Source organism: Dipodomys ordii, unplaced genomic scaffold (genome assembly GCF_000151885.1).
Source record: "Dipodomys ordii isolate 6190 unplaced genomic scaffold, Dord_2.0 Scaffold59, whole genome shotgun sequence".
NCBI lineage: Eukaryota > Metazoa > Chordata > Mammalia > Rodentia > Heteromyidae > Dipodomys > Dipodomys ordii.
Window position 1 is genome coordinate 4,319,026 of NW_012267275.1, and position 23,138 is coordinate 4,342,163.

The window sequence follows — 23,138 nt, forward strand, 5'->3', positions numbered from 1 at the left end:
CTTCACTTAATATAATTTTTACTTTGGTCGGGTGGGGGGAGGGGGGAGGAGATGGGAAGGGATGGGAAGAGGAAACAAAGGAGGAGGCAACAATACTTGATAAGAAATGTACTCATTACCTTGCCCATGTAATTGTAACCCCTCTGTATGGTATTTTCACAATAAAAAATAAAAAAAAAATTTAACCACCAAAGAAACAGAGGTAGATCTCTGGCTCAAAGTGGTAAAGCACTGGTCTTGAGCAAAAGAAAGCTCAGGGACTGAACACTGAACATCCAGGCTCTGTGTTCAAGCACCAAGACTGATAAAAAAAAATACAAAAGAATTTGATAAGGTGCTGTGGGTATGACTCAGTTGTATAACATGTGCTTATCATGTACAAAGTCCTAGGTTCCATCCCCAGCACCTGAATAAATGGAATGAATAAATAAATAAATACTAAATTAAAAACAGAAAGAATAGGATGAAAACATTAGTCAAATAAATGCCTAAGGGACAAGAGTAGGAAGGATTCCTTCCTCCCACAGAAAATTCTTTGAGATTTTTGTTTTTGTATTGAGTTGTTATTGCTATTACTTTGTTGCTTTTGTCTTTCTTCTTGTTTTTGTTGGTATTGTAATTTGAACTCAGGGTCTCACATTTGCTCAGTTGTCATTCTACTACTGTAGCCACACCTCTAGCTGGTTATTTCAGGAATGGAGTCTCACTGACTTTTCTGCCTGGGCTGGCTGGAAACCATGATCCATCCTCTGGATCTCATTCTTTTGAGTAGTTAGAATTACAGGAATGAGCCAACAGCACCCAGCTTAACCTTTTGAGTTTTGAATTGTATGACTATATCACATGTTTTTGGTTGGTCATGGGGCTTGAACTCTGGGCTTGGTGGTTTAAGTTTTTAAATTTAAATCTTAAAAAGAAAGAATTTAAATCTGTATACTCAACAATATGCAAATATTGTTAGAATTTATAGGCCATTGGTCTGGGCTGAATTCCTGCACTCAACCCAGTCAGGCTAAGGTTCCTTGTCTCCAAACTGAAACTAAGTTGTTTATCTAACCTTCCCAGACACCAAGAGAGGGAAGAAGGGGGAATGAGGTAAATAGCCAAATCCCCAGTTTTAGCCCATGTGATAAAGGACTCCCCTCTTGCTTCCTATTTAATCTTTACAAGGAAAATAACCTTGAAACCACTGATCCATTTGGGGCTCTGTTTCTGCTTTCTTAGCTCTTTTCTTTCCATGAGTCTAACCTCCTCTTATCAGCTCATAAGAACACTAAGTCTAATTTTTGGAATGAAAGCTTGTCTGATCCTAGAATCACAAATGAAATTTCATTTTGTATTTTGGCAATATAAAATGCCTAAAGGTCACTACAGAAATTATAAAATTATCTAATCTATGTTACATCAAGAAGTATTCCCTAAAGGATACTACAGAAATTAAAACATCATCTAAATCTATAAGTTCCAGCTAGAACTATTCCCTAAAATAGGGAGCATAAGGTAATACGCACCTTAAAATACATTAATATTTCCTACCCAACACCAGCACAGTAGTGCACATAGGAACTCTCTTTTCCCTGCTTGATAGTAAGATCAATCCCAGGTGTATTAACATATACCCACATACTAATGTAGGCATTTACTAATGTGGGCATACTAATGTTCCATTGAAATTATCTGTGTTTCAGTAGCATTTTTTTCTTTATTTTTGTCAGAGAGACATCTATTATGGATGAACAGTATAAACCACAACCATGTAATTATTTGAAAAGAAGTCAATACAATTAAGAAACTTCCTGCTCATAAAAAGAGTTGTGAAAACTTAGCATTTAGACAGATGTCCCTCTGCCCATTCACAAAAACAGTCTTTTATTAACAGTCTCCTTAAGTTTGCTCAGGGGAAATGTTTTCATTAGGAAAATAAAGAAATGTGTAGTCTTAGATTGCTGATATTTTACAAATTATTGGTAAATAATAGAGCTATTAGATATCAGGACAGCAAATGATACTATCTAAAATTCTTATTACAAATAAGTGGTTTTTATGTTTCAGTCTGAGATACAGCTTGACTTTTTTCTGTGTTTTATTGCAGCCCAGCAGCTCCCAGATCCCTCAGTAAAAGTTTCCATTCATTGAAATATAACATGAATATCAGCCGTTTCTCCTCTTGCCTAGAACAGAGAAGTCTGCCTATGGTCTTGGTTCTAATGCCCGGGGAAGCGCCTTCTTGTAGCCATATTTTTACTCCATCCAGATTTTTACTCCATCTCATCACTACACTGGAGGAGAAAGGAAAGAGTCTTTTATTCTATAGACCAAATCTTGCTTAATTAGGGTTTTCCCAAAGTAGCCCCAAGTTGCTCAGAAGAATACATTCTTGCTACCTCACCACACCCCTCCAATCCAGTCATCCAATATTTTCTAGCCAGAGAATTAACATGAATTCTGTATGCTCTGATATGAAACAGGATGTAATATACAATGTATAATCTAATGATATGATAGAACACAAATATTTGCAAAGAAGAAATATCTCTTGGTTTCATGTTTTATAAGAATCTACTAGAAGTCAGGTGTTGGTGTCTCATGCCTTTAATCCTAGCTATTCAGGAGACTCAGATCTGAGGTTGTGGTTTGAAGCCCACCTGGGCAGGAAAGCCTTTAAGACTCGTTTCCAATTAGCCAACAACAACAAGAACAAAAGTAAAAGCCAAAATTGGAGCTGTGGCTCCAGTAAAGAATCAACCTGGAGTGAAAAAAACTGAAGGACAGGGTACAGACCCTGAGTTCAAGCTCCAGTACTGGCCCACACACAAAAGAAAATCTACTTGCATTTTGTATTTATTTTGTCAATGTTTTAATAAAGAAAGAAATGCTACCCCCTTCTCCAACTGATCCCTCACCTACCCTAAATCTTTTGCTTGCATGTTTTGAGGTACAAATGTTGGAAGCCAGGGTATTACATATGCTAGGCAAGCCTTCTCTCACTGAGCTACACTTCCTATGTTAAGATAGCAATCAGATATACTGGATGTATTTGTGGTTTCCAATATCCATCTTGACATAGACCTGCCATTGTTGATGCTCAGTTTGAGAAACACCATACAGCAAATACAGCTTAACTTCTATCTCCTTCCAGGGTCTTCTGTTTTCTCATTCTTATCTAGATACCATCAGCTGCCTCTTACAGATGTACTGCTGTCATTCCATCTTGTAATTCCCCAAAGACTTTAGAATCCATGATTAGCCGATTGATACCACCAGAAACCTTTCTCATGCCCCCAGCAGCCTTGAGCGCTCAAAAATTTCCCCAAAGAAGTATGAACTATTTTTGCCTCTGGGAGAAAGTTCATCTATATCTCCCCTCTGGTTTGTCTAAATCATTCTAGTATTCTATTAACACCAAGCAGCTTTTTTTTTTTTTTCCATTGGCCCAAGGATCCCTTCCTCAGTGTTGCTCAGGTCCTCAAAATTCTCAAGTATAGATGGCTCTCTTCTCATCTTTTACATTATTATACCCTTATCTCTTTTTTTTGCCTTCTATGCAGATATTAATTCCATCATAATTACATCATTAAAGGATGGTTCAGCGTTTCTGTGTGCTTTTGGTCCCAGTGCTTCATTTCCTCTCATAAGACCAAATTCTTCCCCAATCTGTCTGAGTTAGTTCTCATCCCCAGGAAATCCTTACATCCCTGGGTCTCATTCCACTGAAAATCCTGACTTCCTGCTGGCTGACATATGGGCAGGGCTATGACGTGCGCACGTCTGCGGGATCACTTCCTAGTTTCATTGTGATTTCTCCCGGCTTCGTTTTTACCATTCCCCTTGCTCCTTGGAGAAGCCTTGTCACTCTTTAGGAAATTAATGTTGTCTGTTCTAGGAAGGGCTGCTCTGCCTTCTCAAGACGTTTGTTATGTGGCCTAATCTAGAAGCTCGGGATTCCTGGCTGGACTGACCCGGAAAGTGAGGCACTGGCATGTTTAGAGTGAGGGAGTGAGGCATGACTTAAGCTGAGTGAGGTGATTCATGCACATTTCAGGATATTTTGCTTCTCACAACCTTCCTTCCTTCCTTCCTTCCATTTTGCACTTGGGGAATTGCACTATGATACTTTCTGTCTTGATCTCTGAATTCTTTTTTCTTTTCTTTTCTTTCATTTTATTTTTTGCCAGTCCTAGAGCTTGAACTCAGGGCCTGGACACTATCCCTGAACTTCTTTTGCTCAAGGCTAGTTCTACCACTTTGAGCTACAGTGCCATTTCCTCCATCACTAAGTTTCTTAGTGTGCCTTTCAGTTGTGTGCAAGTGACAAATGTCTCACTTTCATAACTCTAATCCTGGCCTTTCCTCTGCCTGTCTTCTCCTGGGCCCTTCTGGATGTGTCCCAAGATTAAGCCTAGCTTCATAAATATGAGGTCTATGCAGCCACATAGATCTCTGCCATTGGTGTGATATCCTGCTCTCTTAAAAAATTCTTACTAGGTTTCAAACAAAGGTCCCTGTATTTTTTTATTTTGCCCTGGATCCCTTAAAATTATTTAGCTTATCTTGAACAACAAAGGGAATTTTAAACTGGATGGAGAATAAAGCAGATTGTTTTCTTTCCTTTTTAGGGAAAATTGCAACTGGAGTTCCTATTCCACAGCTTTCCTGGTTCATTTTGTCATTTATTCCATTGAAACTGGCCACAACAGGGCTCTGTCCTCACAGCTCTGCCTGGCATTGCCTCTTGGTAGACATAATGGCTTTCCTGCTACTTTGTAGGGGAGAAAATGCTCACTGCTTCTCTCTGCAGCTTTGTCTAGGAGGCTGCTGGCCTGGTTCTGCGATTCATCAGAAATAAGACAAACAAACACTGTAAATGGAGAACTTGGAAAACAGGTGGGTATCATCTCTCCACCCAAGAGAATGGATTTAAGAGGAAATTTGTTTATGGGATAAGGTTTTAAATGGCGACCTGGAGAATTTAGCAAAGATGTAAATAAACAACGTGTCCTTGGATTGCATTAGGCTTTAGAGTAAATATATTAACCAGCCTCAGCCCAAGTCTGCCTAGATTCTGACCTTGACAAGACCCAGCGCCTATTGCTGATCCCATCCCTCCCCCCAAACAGCAGGCAGTTCTCTCTGGCAAAGGTGCCTCAGACCGGCAGCGGCTTCCCTCCCAAGAAGGGAAGGTAAGCAGCAGCCTATCATGTTTCCTCAGAAAGCTGGCTGCAGGACGGCCCCCCTGAAAGCCTGAGGGCTGGCAGGAGACAATGTCTTGTTTTTCTACCTTGGAGTCATTCATCCCTGGATCCAAACACATGTCGATGACCCACCAGGGGGACTGAATTGCTGTGTCTCTGCAAACACAGCCCAGGCCCACGGTCACCTCCCATTATGTGAAGACACAGGCTGAGGCCTTTAGCCCAGGCCTTTAAAGGAACTAAGCCCCAGCAGGCAGGCGGAAGGAAAAGGAAATGGTCCTAGGCCTTCCTCCTGGGTTACCAGTACCCCTCCTGCAGGGATTTTTTTTCCCTACCCTCCCATCCTCCCCTTTCTTTGTTCTGTCCCTGGTATTCAGCCTCCCTTTTGAGAATTTATGAAGCATTTCCATAGTACCGCTGAACGATTATTTCATTTATTTAAATACCTTACGACACAGACCACACACAGCCCTAAAGAAGGCAATTAAAATGTAAGCAAGGAGAGGTTGACTGTAGAGCCTTTCATGGAATTCCAAAGAACATGAATGGAATTTAAAGGAGAAAAGTTTTCTCACCTGCTTCATCTTTGGCAGACTGCACCAAAGACATTCAAAATCACTCATAACTTTACTGAGAAAAGCTATCATAGACATGCCAGCTATTGTGTGCTGGGACAGACTTCCTTCTATAGTGAAAGAAGCACAATATTCTTTTAATGGAGTGTAAAAGGAGGCATTAAATGATTTTTTTCTTTCTTATGAGAGGGACTAGGCTACATGCTTTAGAAAATGTTACATTTTTCAGTCCTATGTCACTGTTATTTCTATTTTGTGGAGGACCTGAATCTCTGAATGAATAAGCTCTTGGATGGCAAGTGGCAGATAAACATCACTTGTAGTTCTGTAGGATTTTTACACACATATGTTATTACTTGTGTGACATTATCCTCTTTCATTATTCTTTATCTGTTGGTTTTAGACTGTGTGTGTTGGGAGGATAAACTGTTAATATATTTCCACCCTTTTATTCCACAGCAGAGGGTTGAGCATTTTGGTAAGAGCTAGCACCCCTATCCTCCTCTAAAGCTTCTAGTTTCATGAAAGCTGTCCCAGAAATGAGCTAGAATGCCCTGGCATTTCAAGTATAAAGCAATTCTTCAGAAATACACAGAACAATCATCGTTAACCTTCATGAAGCATTTTCTATATGCTGGGTACTTTCCAACCCTCTTCTTGTAATATCCCACTTATTCACACTAGCACTCTGAGGCAGTACCATTATTTCCCTCAATTTGACATGCCAATGAGGAAACAGATTTAAATGTAAGGAACAGAGTGAGGGTAAAAGTAGCCAGTCCATGTGACTGCCTGGGCTAGAAGTGCTGAGCTCACATAAGCCCTCTTCCAACTCAGAGGACAGTGAATCCTTAAGGATACCTGGCTACTCTCAACCCAAGTCAGGCTGTCTGAGCAGTCCGTCAGATCATAGTCACTTAGGAAGAAATTGTCTACCCAAAGGTTAAAGAAGGGACGAAAGCACTTACGCTTCAATCCTATGTGCAGCTGATAAAGACAGATAGCCACATGAGAAATCACCATGCCCTTAGCCAGAAAAGGATTTCAAAGGTAACAAAAAGGTACTTAAAAGTTGGCTTCGAGCTTCAGCTGTAACTCCATAGTAAACTACATGATAAACAGGTTTGGGGACTCTTTTTTTCATGAAATTTTTTTTATCTCTGATTGCTTCTTGGATCTAATGCCATAATCTCTGATTACTTCTTGGAATTTAACCAAAGAAAATAGAATTACTTGGGGATAAAGCCCCTTGGTTAACCCACTCCATATTGATTTCTACAGCATTCCATGTTACTCAACTTCTTTCAAGCTTAGTTATTTAGAAGGGCACAGAAGGCATACACTTCCTGCCCAATCACTATTTCCCCCCCAATCACTGTTGAATGTTTATATACCCAGCCCTACACTGGGTAGGAATCAGGTGTATGAGGTGAAAGGTCAGACTTCCTGGGTCAGAAGCTTGAGCAATGACAAACTTCCTTCAATAACAGTAACAATATGTATTGTTGTAATGATTAAATTATAATAATGCTTGTTAAGTGCATTATGAAGCAATGTACTATGCCAGATGAAGAAAGCATCCAATAAGCAGTAGCTATTAATATGCTTGCTATTGTTATTAATGTAACAATTTGTTTTGTAAATATATATTTATGATTGGGTTATGTCCCAGTAAACCCACAGTATGCTGAAAAATATCAAGTCAAATACTTAAGACATAGGCATATGATGGAAAGGTGAATTTGCTCAAAGTAAACTATGTGCATATATGAAAACACGACAATGAAATCCTCTCATTACAAAAGTATGTTAATTTAAAACAAAATAAGTAAATAAAGAAAAAATTACATTTAATATACCTAATCTACTTAATGTTATAGTTTCGCTAAGCATACTTTAAACATGCCCAGAATGCATACATCGGCTTACAGTCATGCAAAACACCTTGCACAAAGTCTACTTTATAATAAGGTATTGAATCCCTCATGAAATTTATTGAGTACTGAATTAATGCCTACATAGGTATGCTTTTGCACCATTGTAAAGTTAAAATATAAATTAGAGCCATCTGTAGTAGGTAAATGTAGCTCTTCAGCTTTGCTATTGCTTGTCAGCAGTAGTCTGAAAGGTTATGGGTTGCTAATTTTTTTTATTTGGTTGTTGATAGGGGAAAGCAGATCTCTTAATAAACATATCAGAACTGAAGGGGCATTATTCAGTGAATGCTGCAGGAGCCCCATCTATGAATTCTGAAAATTAAGAGCCAATTGGTCACAAGGTAGACTTCAAATTTTTTATTTTGTTTAAAAAGGAACTTTGTAATAAAAATCTGATGAATTATGACAGGGTCATAAGATGTGATTGTTAAGTCTTTACTTTCCTTCATCATAGCATAGACTAAGTTTTGTTTGTTTTAGTTTACTGAACTATGCCTAAACTGGGGCTGCTACACTTAGTTCTGGGATGGTGAAACTTAAAAGTAGATTATTGGAGAGATATTTAGTAGAAATGATTTGTACTTCAGCACCAGTGCCTTACCCTTATAATCCTACTCAAGAGGCTGAAATCTGAGGATCATGGTTTGAAGCCAGCTCAGGGAGGAAAGTCTATGAGGCTCTCATCTCCAATAAACTACTCAGAAAAAGTGGAAGTGGTGTTGTGGCTCAAGTGGTAGAGCACTATCGTTGAACACAGAGAAGCTCAGGGACAGACCTTATGCCCTGAGTTCAAGACCAGCAAAACAAAGAAGGAGGAGGAGGAGGAGGAGTAGGAAGTCAGATACCTGAAACTCCAGCATGGTCTTCCCCATGTTTGACTCCAACATGTAGTGATAGGCACCGACACTTGTGCTGGGGTCATCTGCATCATCTAATGTACCCTTGAAACAGAGAACAGAAAAAGAAAATGTTGCTGATTTCTCTTCTCCTTCTTGGAAAGATCAGGTATTAATCCTATTGCTGGCTTAAGCCCAGGGCAGATATTGAATCTACAACCAAGTTTCCAGTTGGTCTGGGATACAATTGTTCACTGTGATTTATGGGGTTTCACAGTCTATTTGAATCTGTCTTTTGATTGGAATGTTAACTGATCATATATTTGATAGAATAATTATCTCAAAGCAGAAATCTCTGTGTTTTTGATGGTTTTGATGGTTGAGGCATTAACATTTGTGTGGTTGCCGCCATTGCTTATTGAAATCTTGAAACAGTTACCTTGCTCTGATTTTGGTAATAAGCAGGCAATATGATGTAACTGAAATGGAAAGAATTCTCAATTGTATGGACTATTCATATTCTACTGCTGTGATTCTTAATGAGCAACCTTTCCTGCAGTCATGGATCTTTGTTTGCATTTCTATACTCTTTTTTTTTTTTTTTGGGTCCAGTTGTGGGGCCTGAACTCTGGGTCTGGGTGCTGTCCCTCAGCTCTTCAGCTCAAGGCTAGCACTCTACCACTTGAGCCACAGCGCCACTTCTGGCTTTTTTTTTTCTGCTTATGTGGTGCCGAGGAATCGAACCCAGGGCCTCAGGCATGCAAGGCAAGCGCTCTACCACTGAGCCACCTTCCCAGCCCTGCATTTCTATACTCTTAAACCACTTAATCTTTAGGAAACAAGGTGGGTGAGTGACAGGTAAAAATAAAATTTCCCTGCATTTTGTTAATGGGAGTGGGGCTAAGAAGCTAACACGGGTCTGGAATGGTATTTGGGCTTTGTTCAGTATCCCATGGTCTTGGATTCCCAGGAAGCAGGGCAATAGCAACTTTGTGAGACTGAAGAAACAACTGCCAGCATCAGATAGCAGTGGATTTATAGCTTTCAAATGCAATAACATTAACACACCGCTGCTGGAATATTTATGTTGGCTTTTTAAATACCCCAGAGGAAATCCTTGCAGAAGCCTGCAAGCTATATGTATATATATATATTCTCTTTCTTTAGAATTCTCCATGAGAAAAAAATGATAAATTACATTTACACTGAGGACCCTTCCCTGCTCCTGAGTAAATTCCACACTTATATAAATCAGGCATCATTTTCCAAACTTCTCTTCCTCAAAGGCACTTGAAATTTACAGAGCTGGAAAATAAAGGCTTCCTTTCATCCTCACACCAGATACAGAGCAGAGCTTTCTACTTTCTCCCTGCCAGACCAGTCATTCTTCTCCTGCCCCTTCCCAATCTCCCCTCCAATAGATCAAAGCATTTATAAGTGGGAAATGGTCATTGATAGTCTGATATCGCTCCTTCTTTTATCAGCAGCTGCTCCAGAATAATAGAACATTTCTAGCCTAATTAAGCAAAAACGAAGAAGGCAAGATTCAGATCAAGTTTATGCATGTTAAAGGCAAGCCGGAGGTGGCTACTGGCTTTGATAATGGCAAGTTCCTGCCCTTGAGCCCACATACACAGAGAAACACCTGTCACAGGTGGAGGCCCAAGGTTTCCTTTGTGATGGTCATGGGAATCAGGAGCACCCCATTACTTACCGGAGTAAATAAATAATTTAGTGCTAGATGACTAGGGAAATGCATCATTTACATTTCTAAGACGGATTTTTTTGTTGTTTTTGAAGCAGCACACACATACATATATAAACACATATAAACACACACACAGGCATGCATGAGTGCTTTCACATAAATCAAGATGGATCAAGTCATCTATCAAGACTTAGAGCTTGATTAATTGTGATCCAGTGAGATGAAGAATATGACTGAGTTGTAGAATTAGGAGTCAGTTCAAATTTCATGATTTCCAACTCAACCATTCTTTTTTTTTTCTCCTGAAAAGTGACCTACACCATTTTAAAGTTAAGAGTTTGCTCACTGTAGCATCCCACTTTTCAAATGGCTCAGGGCTCTCACTGCGGTTGGCTCCTTCCTCCCCTCACGGATACTCACGCTGGTGGAGGCCACTGCTTCCTGAACACTTTCCATAATGAATTCCTTGGTGATCCTGCGAGAGGGCAGCTCATTGAAGAGGGAGTTGATTAAGGCCACTTTCGCTGCATCTCGTCTGGCCTCAGCTCTACTTAAGCAGCACTTAAGAAAGTAAGGTGAAAATGAATCATTAAAGAATTTGTAATCTCAGCATTTCCTGCTTACATCAATGAGTCTCTGGACATTTCCATTCATAGTTTTACTGTCATGCTCACTGTTAATTTCCCTTGAAGATCATATAGACTTTCTCTCCCAGGTATGGAGCTCATTCAAATATCTTGGTTACCTTCAATTGTTTTTTGTCTTATTTCATAGTCATGAAATGCCCTCTATGAGCAGAGGCTTCACATATTATATTAATAAGGAATAATAAAAGTAATAATGCCTACCATTGTAGGCTAGTTGATTTACATTCTTTACCTGGACTTTACTCAGATCTTCACTTTAGAGGGAAAAAGTAAGAAAAGGAGAAAACCAGAGAAACTAGAAATAGTTGTACCAATAATTAAGAGAACATGAGAACTGGAGTGAGGCTGCTAGCGTCAAGTCCCAGGTCTAGCAATTTCCTAGCTGTAAGATCTTCAACAATTGAATTAGTCTCTGCCTCAATTTCCTCTTCAGTAAAATGGAAATAACAGGGTTAAAGTCAAGACCAATTGGTTAATTCCCATACAGCACTAGAATAGCTGCTGATGGCAGCTATATACATGAAGCTAGATATTTTTACCTGGGTTTAGAACAGGAGTCTTGCTGTTCCGATCCACTGTTTTTGACTTTCCAACATTCACCGTCCCCCTCCCCTTCCTTCTAGTAACTGTGCCCTGATTTTTTTTTAGGAATACCCACCCTTTATCTTTTGCTCCTAATCTATGCAGTTTGCTTGAGACAAACTCCATTAGACCTTCCCAACATGAGAGACTGCAGAAAACCCATGAATGGTAAAACATATTGAAATATTTCCATTACTAAATGTAATCTTGCTTCCCATCCTCTTTGCCTGTCTTCCTCATCTGCCTGCAAGCCCCATAGTTTTCTGTCTTCTCTGACTCTCTAAGAGCTAATAATTGCCATTCTACTCTACAAGTTCACATTTGGTGTGAATCTTTGAGTTCCAGAATGAAAGTGCTGAAGCCCTATGAGAACTGTGCTGAGCCCACACAATTAGAGGGCCCCAGGGTATGGTGACAATTTCAGGAGAGACTTCCAGAATTCATAGAAGAAAACCCATCCCAGAGAAAATAAAGCCCAGGCTCAGGATTGATGAATGGGGTAGCCAGGAATCCATGGGTCCACCACTCACTGGCTGTGAAACCTAGGCTACCTGCACTATAGGAACTAATTTTCTCATCCAAGGCCTCTACTTCCTAGAATAGATGATTTTCAGGATTCCCTTGCTCACTAACATAAAAAGAGAAAATAACAAGGATAGCACTTCATTTTGTTAATTCATAGCTCAAAGACTTTGCACCACCCACTGAAAAAATCCAGATCCTTCTAATTTGCTTTTAGTACATTCCTGTCTTCACCCCATCTACCCTGTACATGAACCATCTTTGCCCCATCCTAGAAATACTCTAAACTTATGTCCTTGTGGCCTCCAGAGGCCCACTTCCCCTCTACAAATCCACAAGCCCAGTTTGAGTCCTCCAAATCAGGTTCCTGGTCCCCTGGGACAGTTCCCCCCAAACTCTTAGACAATTGGGGTGACATATTATAAAGATCATGTAGTTGACTACTGATCACTCCTTTTCACCCTCCCTACCTTCAGTTCCAGAAGGGGAGGTTTGAATACTTTCTCAACATCCTTCACAGGGCCTAAGCCTTGGCTAACATATGAAGTTGCTTATATGGTTAGTCCATGGATGAAGAAATTATAAGATGTCTAAGATGGCATAATATCCAGGAGAATGAAAAAAATAAACATTATCTATCAGGGACTTAAAAACATATAAACAGCAAAGAATGCTGTACTCATGGTTTAGCTGTAACCAGTGGTGACACTGGGAAGTGGTGGAGCCTTTAAGCTGTGGGACCTATGGAAATCAAGTCCTTCAAGAACTACCCTTGAAAGAGATATCAGGACCCATCTCCTACACTCTCCTTCACTTCCTGGACACCGTGAGGGGAACAAATTTGCAGCCATTTATCCCTGGCCATGATGCTTTGCTTCACCATAGGATCAGAACTATGGAGTCAATTGACTGTGGACTGAAACCTTTGAAACCATGAGCAGAGAACATGGTTCCTCCTTCTAAGTTGATTTTTGTCAGGTAGTTTGTCACACTGAGGGGAAGCTTACTATCGCAACTCTTTAGATGAACAGAGCTAAACTCTTAACATATATATGGAAAATAATTATAATTTTTCTCTTTGGTGTTGCATGATGGCAAGCAAGAAGGATTTCAGTATAGCTTTAGGCATCAAGGTCATTTAAAGTTTCAACCTCTTCCAAGGTTTGGGCCACCCTGTATTGAGCTTGCAGGGTTTAGGGAAGACAGTTTGACTTTGTGTTGTGGATTTGTTGGGAAAGTTATAGGATGCTGAGTTCTTTTTTTTAAATATTTTTCTGTTTGACATTTTTGGGGCATGGGCAGTGTTAGATTGAAGTCAGACTTTACAATTGCTAGGCAAGCATCCTAGCTCTTGAGCCATGTATCTAACCTTTAGGATACTGAGTTTCAAGTCAGCAGTCTTTCATTGAAGCTTTGCTGTTTTGTCTCTTCCAAGAAGCTTTGCTTGACTTTTTTCAAGGCCAGCTTGGGAGGACCACTGCCCAGGTGAGATACTGACCATGCTTGATTGTAATTATTTGTTCATATACTGTTTTCCCCTTCATCCCCAGCTTGTGAGCCCTCTAAGGAAAGAGTTTTTGCTGTAATTGCTGTTGTGGCCCCTGCCTCTGTAACAGGATAAAGGATAAAGGAGAATTCAACTTAAGAAACTCAGAAACAAATAAAGCACTAAGAAATCCTGTAAAAAACTGAAAAATGTGTGTATATGTGTGTGTGCGTGTGTGTTTGTGTATGTGTGTGCACTCATATTTCTTATTCTTAAAAAATGAGAGTATCATTTCAATACACTTTCTATGGCATATATAACCTAGTAATACAATGTATTCATGCCTGGATTACATAGGGATAATTGGCTACTATGTTTAAACTCGCTCATATAAGCATTTTTGCCTAAGTGCAGAATATGTTTGCTATTCTTTAGAAAAGTCAGTTCTTCATTAAAAAGCAAACAAATTTCTTGCAAGTATTACCTGCCATCTGTAGCAGCAGCTCATTTTAATAGCAATTTGGCTTTACAAAATCTACAATAGAGCTGCTAGGACTTTACAATTTGGAGAATTAGATTCAGATCCCAACACTCTTAAGAAACCACTTTCTATCTAAATAATAGCATTTAAAGCATCTTTCATAGAAAAAGAGCCCTAGTAAACACTACTAGATAAAAGAAGTTATCTATTTTAAATAAGACCAGCTAAGTACTAGATCAAAGGCGCCACATACATTTACAACCAAATAGCACTGCTTCAGAGATCAAAGTGCAGCTGGGCGGGCTGCAAACAGAAAGAGCACTTACCCAGGAAGCATGGAAAAATGACTAGGGGAGACCCAACCAATATCAAGATGTTAAAGTAGACACATGTCTTTACTTATTTTGTTCTTTGAATGCACAGGATCTTTCCGCACAATGAGGGAGAAAGTGTACTGATTAATAAGTACATAAAATAAAATAAATTCTGATCCATCAAAGTACTTTTTTTTGCCACTGCTCTTTACATTTTTGAAAGACAAGTACTTCAAAACGTCTATAATGTTAACTAGTCACTTTTCTCTAAATTCTGAAACTACGAATACAAGCCAGTCAATGCTGAATATTTTTTTCTTTCAGGGTCTTTTGTCCATAAGAACCTGTACTTGGGCAAGAACTTAGTCCAACTGCAGCCTGTTTGTTATATGTAAATCAGAGTGTAGATTCTGTATAAGAAAAGTACTGTTAGAGTTTCCATCAAGCAGTGGGAAGCACTGTAAAATAAATAAATAAATAAAATATGGCAAGGGACAGAACATTTTTATTGTTGTCCATACTAGCCTGGTGGTCAAAGACATCAATAGGGAAGTGAGTGAAGTATGATGTTATTTCAAAGCAACTTCCTTCTGGAATAGACTTCCCAGGTTGTATGGTTTACTCTTGCTTTTTTCAGCCAAACCCCATCATAAATACAGATTTGTAATGTGTGCCTTGTCTGCTAACCATTCTTACTTGTAATACAGAGACAACTTCTATCCTTTGCACTTCGTGAAAGTGCAGAGCTGGAATATTAATGGTTGAGATTTTACCAAAATCAGCTGTGGATTTCTTTAGCATGTGGAACCACATGCTTGCCAAGTGGCCAACAGACCCCACTCAGACATTTGTCTTGATGCTCAGATGCCTTTCATTTGCCGGTAGATTATAAACCATTATACTCATTTCAAAGACTCCTAAAATTAAAAATAAGAGTGACTGTGGCATTGCTTAGGGAAGCTATTTAAAGGCAATGGTAGCAAGTTTGCAAGATGGCCCCAGTGATTCCTCACTCTCGGAATGCATACCTTTTGTAGTTCTTTCCACACAGCACTAGAGGTAATATCATGTCACTTCTGAAATTAGATTACTTCCATCTTGGTGTTGCTGCTTACCATTGCTCTTTGATTATCTGCTTGAGGAAAAGACAGCTGCATGTTTTGAGCAGCTTTATGGAAAGACACCCATGATGGCAAGAAACAAAAGTCTTTTCCACCACAAACCACCCAAGGAAGAGTGGAGCTGATCCTCCAGAGTGACACACGCTTTTAGATGACATTTCAACCTCACAGCAATGCTAAATGTCAGCTTGACAGGAAAGCAGAACTACCCAGCTAAAATGCTTCTAGGTTCCCACTGCTCATGGATTGTATGAGACAGTAAATGTTTGTAGGTTTTGAGGCCAGTTGTTGTTCAGTAATATGTAACTACTGCAAAGTTGTTTTTTTTGGGGGGGTCCAGTAGTGGGGCCTGAACTCTGGGCCTGGGCGCTGTCCCTCAGCTCTTCAGCTCAAGGCTAGCGCTCTACCACTTGAGCCACAGCATCACTTCCGGCTTTTTTCTTTTTGTTTATGTGGTGCTGAGGAATCGAACCCAGGGTCTCAGGCATGCAAGGCAAGCGCTCTACCACTGAGCCAACTTCCCAGCCCCTACTGCAAAGCTTTTACTGCAGGTAATTAGGAATTCCCTTAGCATACACTCTTGAGAGAAAGCTCAATAATCCTAAATTCACTGCTGAAACTCTGTGCTCTGTATTATGGTAAGTATTAAACTTTATGTTTTTTAATCATGTTTTGTTATCATAGCCAACCTACAAAGCTGTTTAGTTATCATTCTTATTTTGCAATTGTGGAAACAGAGGCTTTAAAGGTTTTGTATCCAAGATCAAGCAAATGAAAAAATGAACACAAGATTCACATCAAGTCTAATAACTTCAGTGTTGGATTTTGAATACAGACTATTGACTATTATTTTTTTTCCTCACAGAAGTGGTCACCCACTTTGGAAGACAGAGAATATGTTATTTGGCTAAGGTCACATAACATTCCCTAAACCAGAACAATACTCCAGATAATACAACTTTAATATCCCATAGATTATTTTGGCAGAAGTTTCCACAATTGCCTCCTGTCCCTGATTGACAAACTTGACTTCCTTTAGAAGTAAAAGCCAAGAAGCCTTCAGTGCACTGTGGCAATAGATTGCTCATTAAGGAGGAAACTGCACTGAGGTTAACCTTGATATCATGCTTTTGGGACTGTAGGGGGAAGGAAAACAGATGGAAGGGATATCTGTGAATAGACTAGAGAGGAAATTTCCTATCCTGCAGGAAATATCTCTTGTGCAATCCCTCTTGCTTAAGTCCAGAGTCAAGAGTTTTGGGAATTCTACCACATTGGTTTGCTCAATAATTTTATGAAATATTTGGTAACTCTTCAAGAGCAAAAGTCATTTGTATTAAACTTCCCAAGTTGTACTAAATATGAACTTCTTCCCCACTAGTCCATCTTGTTCTAGCTTTGTATTTTATTTTGAAGTTTATATCAACAAATCACTGGGGCCCCATAAGTTAACCTCCAAAAATCACCCTCAAGCCTAGGTCAAGAGTCTGGATGCATAGTTTAACATGTTTTTATGGTTCACATTGTAGTCATTGGGAACTTGTTAAAGCTGTATATTCTCAGGCTCTATCTTGACCTGCTGAATCAGAAAGTCAAAAGCTGGCATTGTGATTCACATGGAAGCTATATAGAAGCTTCTTTGTCTTTGTGGCAAATTGTCCTCTGTTAACATCCCAAATGCTGAGATCTCACTAAAGAAAGTACTTCTACGAACTATCAAAAAAGCAGAATTCTAGTCTATTGTTTTGTTTTGCTTGTTTGCTAGGGTTTGAACTCAGGGCCTGGGCACTGTCCCTGTGCTCTTTTTTGCTCAATGCTAGCATTCTACTGCTTTGAGCTACAGCCACTTCTGGTTCTCTGGTGGTTAATTGGAGATAAGAGTCTCACAAACTTTCCTGTCTGGGCTGGCTTTGAACTGTGATCCTCAGATCTCAGTCTCCTGAGTAACTAGGATTACAGGTGTGAGCCACCAGCAGTATGCTGTAGTTTTTTTTTCTTTTTTAAAACCCTTTATGATAATTTTCCTAAATTTGTCTAAGTCAGTTCTCAATTTTATTTTTCTGCTTAGCAGTTTGACTTTTTTTAAATCTAGTGATCATTTCCTACAATGCAATGGCAAGAACCAACCAAGATTAATTGTAGGCTATACTTAAATAAAGTAGTTGCTAGTCACTTTTTAGGCTGGACTGTTCTTTTTTTTTTTTGTCGGTTGTCGGGGCTGAACTCTGGGCCTGGGCACTGTCCCTCAGCTCTTCAGCTCAAGGCTAGTGCTCTACCCCTTGAGCCACAGCACCACTTCCACCTTTTTTCTGCTTATGTGGTGCTGAGGAATCGAACCCAGGGCCTCATGTTTGCGAGGCAAGCACTCTACCACTGAGGCAACTTCCAAGCCCAGATGGATAGTTCTTAAAAGAATTGAAACAAAATAATAACAAAATTATTAATAAGAAATTGATTTTTTGTTAATTATTAAAGTAGGTTCTTAATGAACATCTTTTAGCGAAATTGATACAATATAGACTGAACAGTAAATTTGCTGGTCACTCATTTGGTTAGATTTTTTTCCATGCTTTAGTTTTGAAAGCATATTGAGGCATTTTTGCACCATAAGATTTTACTGAACATATCTCCCAACTACAATCCTTTCTTTAAGGACACAGGAGGAAGGTACATTCACACAAGAGACTGTTCTTCATTCTAAGCAACAGACTTCCCAGGATTGTTCTTATATGTGTTTTAAAGATTGAGGGAAAACAGGCCTTTAGATCTACAATCTATAAAACCAAGTTAGGGCATACTTCAGTGTCTATCAAGAGTACCTAAGGAGTTGCAACATTAATAGCAAAGTTTTTGAAAGACAGTAACAGAATAGCAAAAGCATCAGATTGTATTAGTTAAAGATAGCCTCCTCTCTGGGGTCAAGGATAGGTCAGTGATATTTAGATGGCATTCACTCAACAGCATATTATACCCAAGGGATTTTCCCAGACCCGGGACATTGCAGGTGGCAAAACCAAATAAACTGACAGTGAGAGGTGAGAATTCTTGCGCAAATCCTGTAGGCTGTTCTTTTTTTTGCGGGGGGCGGGGGGTCCAGTCATGGGGCCTGAACTCTGGGCCTGGGCGCTGTCCCTCAGCTCTTCAGCTCAAGGCTAGCGCTCTTCCACTTGAGCCACAGTGCCACTTCCAGCTCTTTTCTTTTTGCTTATATGGTGCTGAGGAATCGAACCCAGAGCCTCATGCATGCAAGGCAAGCACTCTACCACTGAGCCACCTTCCCAGCCCCCTGTAGGCTGTTCTATCTGTCATTCAGGTGGTGGTGGTTAAGAGCATTTTACTTTTGCAACTTGTAGTTTGAGTCTCAGCAAGTGACTTGGAGAGTTATGTGTATGGCCTGCTAGGTCTGGTCAGTGTCACCAACACCTCCGTTGCACCTTGACAGAAAAAGAAAAAGAAAAAAAAAACCTCCAGAAAAAAAAAATGCCACAAGCCAGGCTCTTTAAGACCTTGCCTGCCCTGGCCAAAGCATGAATATTTGCATGTGTTCCAGTTTCTCTAATTGTGGATATATTAGTATTTCCTCCCATCCAGATGGGGATATGAAAAAGGGCAACGGTTGAAATTCAGTCACCCAAGTCCACATTGTGTCTCTGCACACGTCAGGCTGGCAGTTGATATGTGGGGAACAATTTAGAGGTCTGTGTGTGTGTGGGGAACACGTGTCTTTGCTAGGTAGGGGGGAGGGGACTGGTTTGGGAGTCCAATTTTCAGAGAAACCTCACCAGTTCCTGTCAAGTGAAAGAAACATTTGAGGCACATGGTGGGTCAGAATGTTAGTTTTATAATATAAACCACCTGGCCTCCTCCTCATTTACCTCTGCTGCAAATGCTATTCTACAGACATACCTAAACCCAAGCCCCTGGTAACTATTACAAACCCATATTGTATAAGGCTCCTTGAGGGTTTTTTTCTTTCTTTTTTATTGTTATCTTCCTTTCTTCTTCTTTTTTAAAAAAAATATCATTTTCTTTTTTCAAGTTAAGGTGCAGACAAGATGAATCGATTAAGGCTCACAATTTTGGTTTATTTTTATAAGACCTTAGATGTAAAGGATTGCATAAAAGAGAAATGAGGAGATGGGGGAGTCAGATGGCTGCTCTATTTAGTAACCTATAGTGATGGAGAACATCTTTCTAATGTTTATGTACTAGGATGGGACAGTTCACGAGAGATAGTATGAAGTCTTTTTATTCACTATGGGGCTTCTCTGAGTTTTCCTTTTATGCCATTCTACTGCTCTATTTGGAGCCCAAGCATCTCTATGCACTTTGTCTCATAAGAAAAAAAAACAAAAACAGACTAAATCTAGGGAAGGAAGCTGGGGAATAAAAAAAAAAAAAAGGGTCTCATTAAGACAACATGCCCAGCCAGCAATCCTAGCTACTCAGGAGGCTGAGATCTGAGGATCTCGGTTCAGAGCCAGCCCGAGCAGAAAAGTCCATGAGGCTATCTCCAGTAAACCACCAGAAAACCGGAAGTAGTGCTGTGGCTCAGTGGTAGAGCACTTGCTTTGAGCTGAAGAGCTGAGGGACAGCGCCCAAACCCAGAGTTCAAGCCCCATGACCGACCAAAATAAAACCCCAAAAAACAAACAGAAAAATATGCCCTTCCAATTTAAATTAAGATATGCTATTGAAGTTTGATAATTCACTAACATTACTTATTGTTTTGTCTTTTTAGTTATAAAAACAAGACATTTTTCTGAACTGATTTTTCAGCATGAAATACCTTCTTTAGAAGTAATGTGTGGTGCATCTCAGCTTAGGTACATAGCTTTAAAGGCATACAAGACATCATGAATGATTTCATAAAGAAATACTTACCGTTGAAACAGCATTAGTGCTATATAATAATCTCAATTTTATAGAAGAGACCGAACCTCTCTTTGGAGTACAGAATATTAAAACATCTGTGATTTAATTTTAGGCAAAAGGAGCATTACAATTCTATTTAGTCAAGTATATGAATTGATTAAATTTTCTCTTAGTCATTCCCACCTGGGGAAAGTTCAGTTTTATAAACATATCATTGTGATTTAAATACACTTTTACTTCCTTAAACTTTAAGAAGACTCATATAATACATGAGAGTGTAAAATGTGATTTTTAAAAAATCTTCTCATACAGATAAAGTGTACTTACTTTCTTAAGTAACTAAAATAAGACAAAATTGAACATGTCTATCTATCCATGCCAATGTCATTTTTTTCAAGGCACATTGCTAGGCAAGGACTTTAGTTTGATCATCAGAGTGACATAGCAAACAAAGGCCATTAAATAAAGTCAATGTCTTTCAAAGAAAAACTCCTCTGCCCTGATCCCTCCCAATCTCTCTACCTTGCAGGGTGCTACATGGTAATTAAGGGAGAAAAAGTCAATTAACAGTTTTCCTGTGGAGATATTGAATGTTCCAATTTCAAGTGCTACAACTATGGTTATTTTCTGTGAAGCCATTTTAACAACAGCAACAAAATACTCACATGAAAAAGAATACTACCTAATGGGCAAATGTCTACATTTCCAATAAATCAAGCACCCACATCAACCAAGCTGGATTCATATGTGTGTGCCACATTTTAAATTTTAATTATAATTCATGCATGTAAGTAATTGTATAGAGTAGTGCCATATCCAATGGAACTTGTGCTTTTACTCAAAATAAGAATGAATAAGTCTACAGCGCATTCTGTATAGAAGATCATACCATGGATGTGGAAACAAAACTTGAATCACAAATCTTCTAAATCAAAATACAAAATAAGACAAAATACTCAATTTCCCTTTTGGATTTAGAAACAAAAACAGCTGCAGAAACAATGGCTGACTTTCCTTTTGTTTCTTAGGAGGTGATGCGATGCTCCTGAGTTGCTCTTATTGTAAAACATAGAAATTATTGCAATTGTTCATGGTCATGAGAGGGAAGGATTAACTGCCTAGACAGAAGTGGCAAAGAAATATGTTCAGAATGCATGGGTTTCTATTTAATGCTTGTAATATTAGAAGGGCTTCTTGAGAAAAAGCACAGTTCATAATATGGTGTTTCAATATGACTTCCTGAAAAATAATTTATTGTTTGAAAATTCAAAAATAAATTCATAGTTTTACTTCTCATTCTCTACACTGCGGTAATGCATCAAGGCCAGAATTTAAGGCAGACTCTCTCTCTCTTTCTCTCTCTCTCTCTCTCTCTCTGTCTGTCTGTCTCTCTCTGTCTGCCTCTGTCTGTCTCTCTCTCTGTCTCTCTCTGTCACTCTCTCTCTGTTGTAGTGTTAGGCATAACTAAAAATTCTTTAGTTTTCAAGGGAAAAGCCTCCAATTACCTGAATGGAAAGTTTCTTTGCATAAAACCAGTAGATTGTGGTTATCAGGGGCATTCACTGGACTGTTTTCCTTTGATTAATCAGAAAAAAGTTCAGTCTGAATACCACTTTTGTAAAGAATGAATGAGTATAGTCTCTTCTAGCTTTCATGAAACCTCCTGAAACCAGAGGGATTTTAGTCCTGCAATCTGGTCTCATACTCCACTTAAAGTATTTTCAATTACTTGGCACCATTGGAAGTGGCATCCATGGCTTAGGAAGAAGGCTACTGCTGGCATAATGGCTTCTCCATATTTTAGAACAAGGTCCTGGCATTAATAATCCATCATGAAATGATTTGCAGTGCACAGGGGTGACATTTGATTATGTGAAAGGCATTGCAAGAATGAATATGTAGGCTCTTATAGACCAACTGCTGGCAAAAACATGAAATACTATATGGTGAAAATAGCATTTAGGATGGTTTCTGAGCTGACAAAGAAAGTGTAAGGATACTACTTTTAGAAAAATTTTGCTTTTTTCCTATTTTTTCCTTTTTTTCATATTTTGGAGGTCCAAATGGGTTAAGGGGCCCAATTTGGCAACTAATCATCCAAATATATTTTTAAAACATATTTGCTTCAGGAAATTCTGGATCTTTTTAAGCAAGGATGTTAACAATCCTCCAGAGAACTTTAAAATATAATGGTTTAAACATAAGGAGAAGGAGACCCTAAAATGATCAGAGAAATCACCAAGGGGGCCTCCCTGCTGAGAAGTTCCATTTTTCATCTTATTTTTTGTTTTTGTAAAGGCCACAAGGAAGATGCTGGATCTGCTACCTGTGGGAAATCCTATCATTGTGGGTCAAAATTTATGAAATGATAGGCAAATTCATTGTTCTCAGGGTAACGGAAATAAGAACAATAGGATTTCTAAGACTAAATATAGTTTTAGTCACTGATCTGCCAAATATGTTATAGTCTAAATAGAGTCTAGATGCATTTATTAATTATGAACAAATATAATGTATGCTTATGAGTGAGTATAGTCATAGTTGGTTATTCATGGTATGAGAGTAGGGAAAGTTACTATGCATAAATTAAATCCAGAGAGAATTAAAAGGCCCTAAATCAATATTTTCAAATGCATCCACTCTCAATTTAAGCACAGATATGAACAAAATAATATCAACTGATTTCAGTTTTAGTGACTCTTTCTTCCTAGCATATTGCCATGCAGAACTAGGTGAAATGTTGTTGCTCACTATTGATTATATATGAACTGGCAAACATTAAATTCACTTATTCATTCTTGGAATTTGTTATTCACTTGAGTATGAATTCAACAAAATTTATTAGGTCATAACTCATAAAAA

General features: G+C 39.0%; 1 protein-coding gene across 1 annotated transcript in view; it reads right to left on the bottom strand.

The window, feature by feature from the left end:
* Positions 1-23,138, bottom strand: part of Lix1 (limb and CNS expressed 1) — a 53,624-nt gene that overhangs the window by 3,745 nt on the left and 26,741 nt on the right. The window contains exons 3-4 of the mRNA XM_013022023.1: positions 10,669-10,809; positions 8,550-8,645 (exon numbers count right to left, since the gene is read on the bottom strand). Of these exons, the coding sequence (XP_012877477.1) occupies positions 8,550-8,645; positions 10,669-10,809 (237 nt within the window). The remainder of the gene's footprint in view (positions 1-8,549; positions 8,646-10,668; positions 10,810-23,138) is intronic.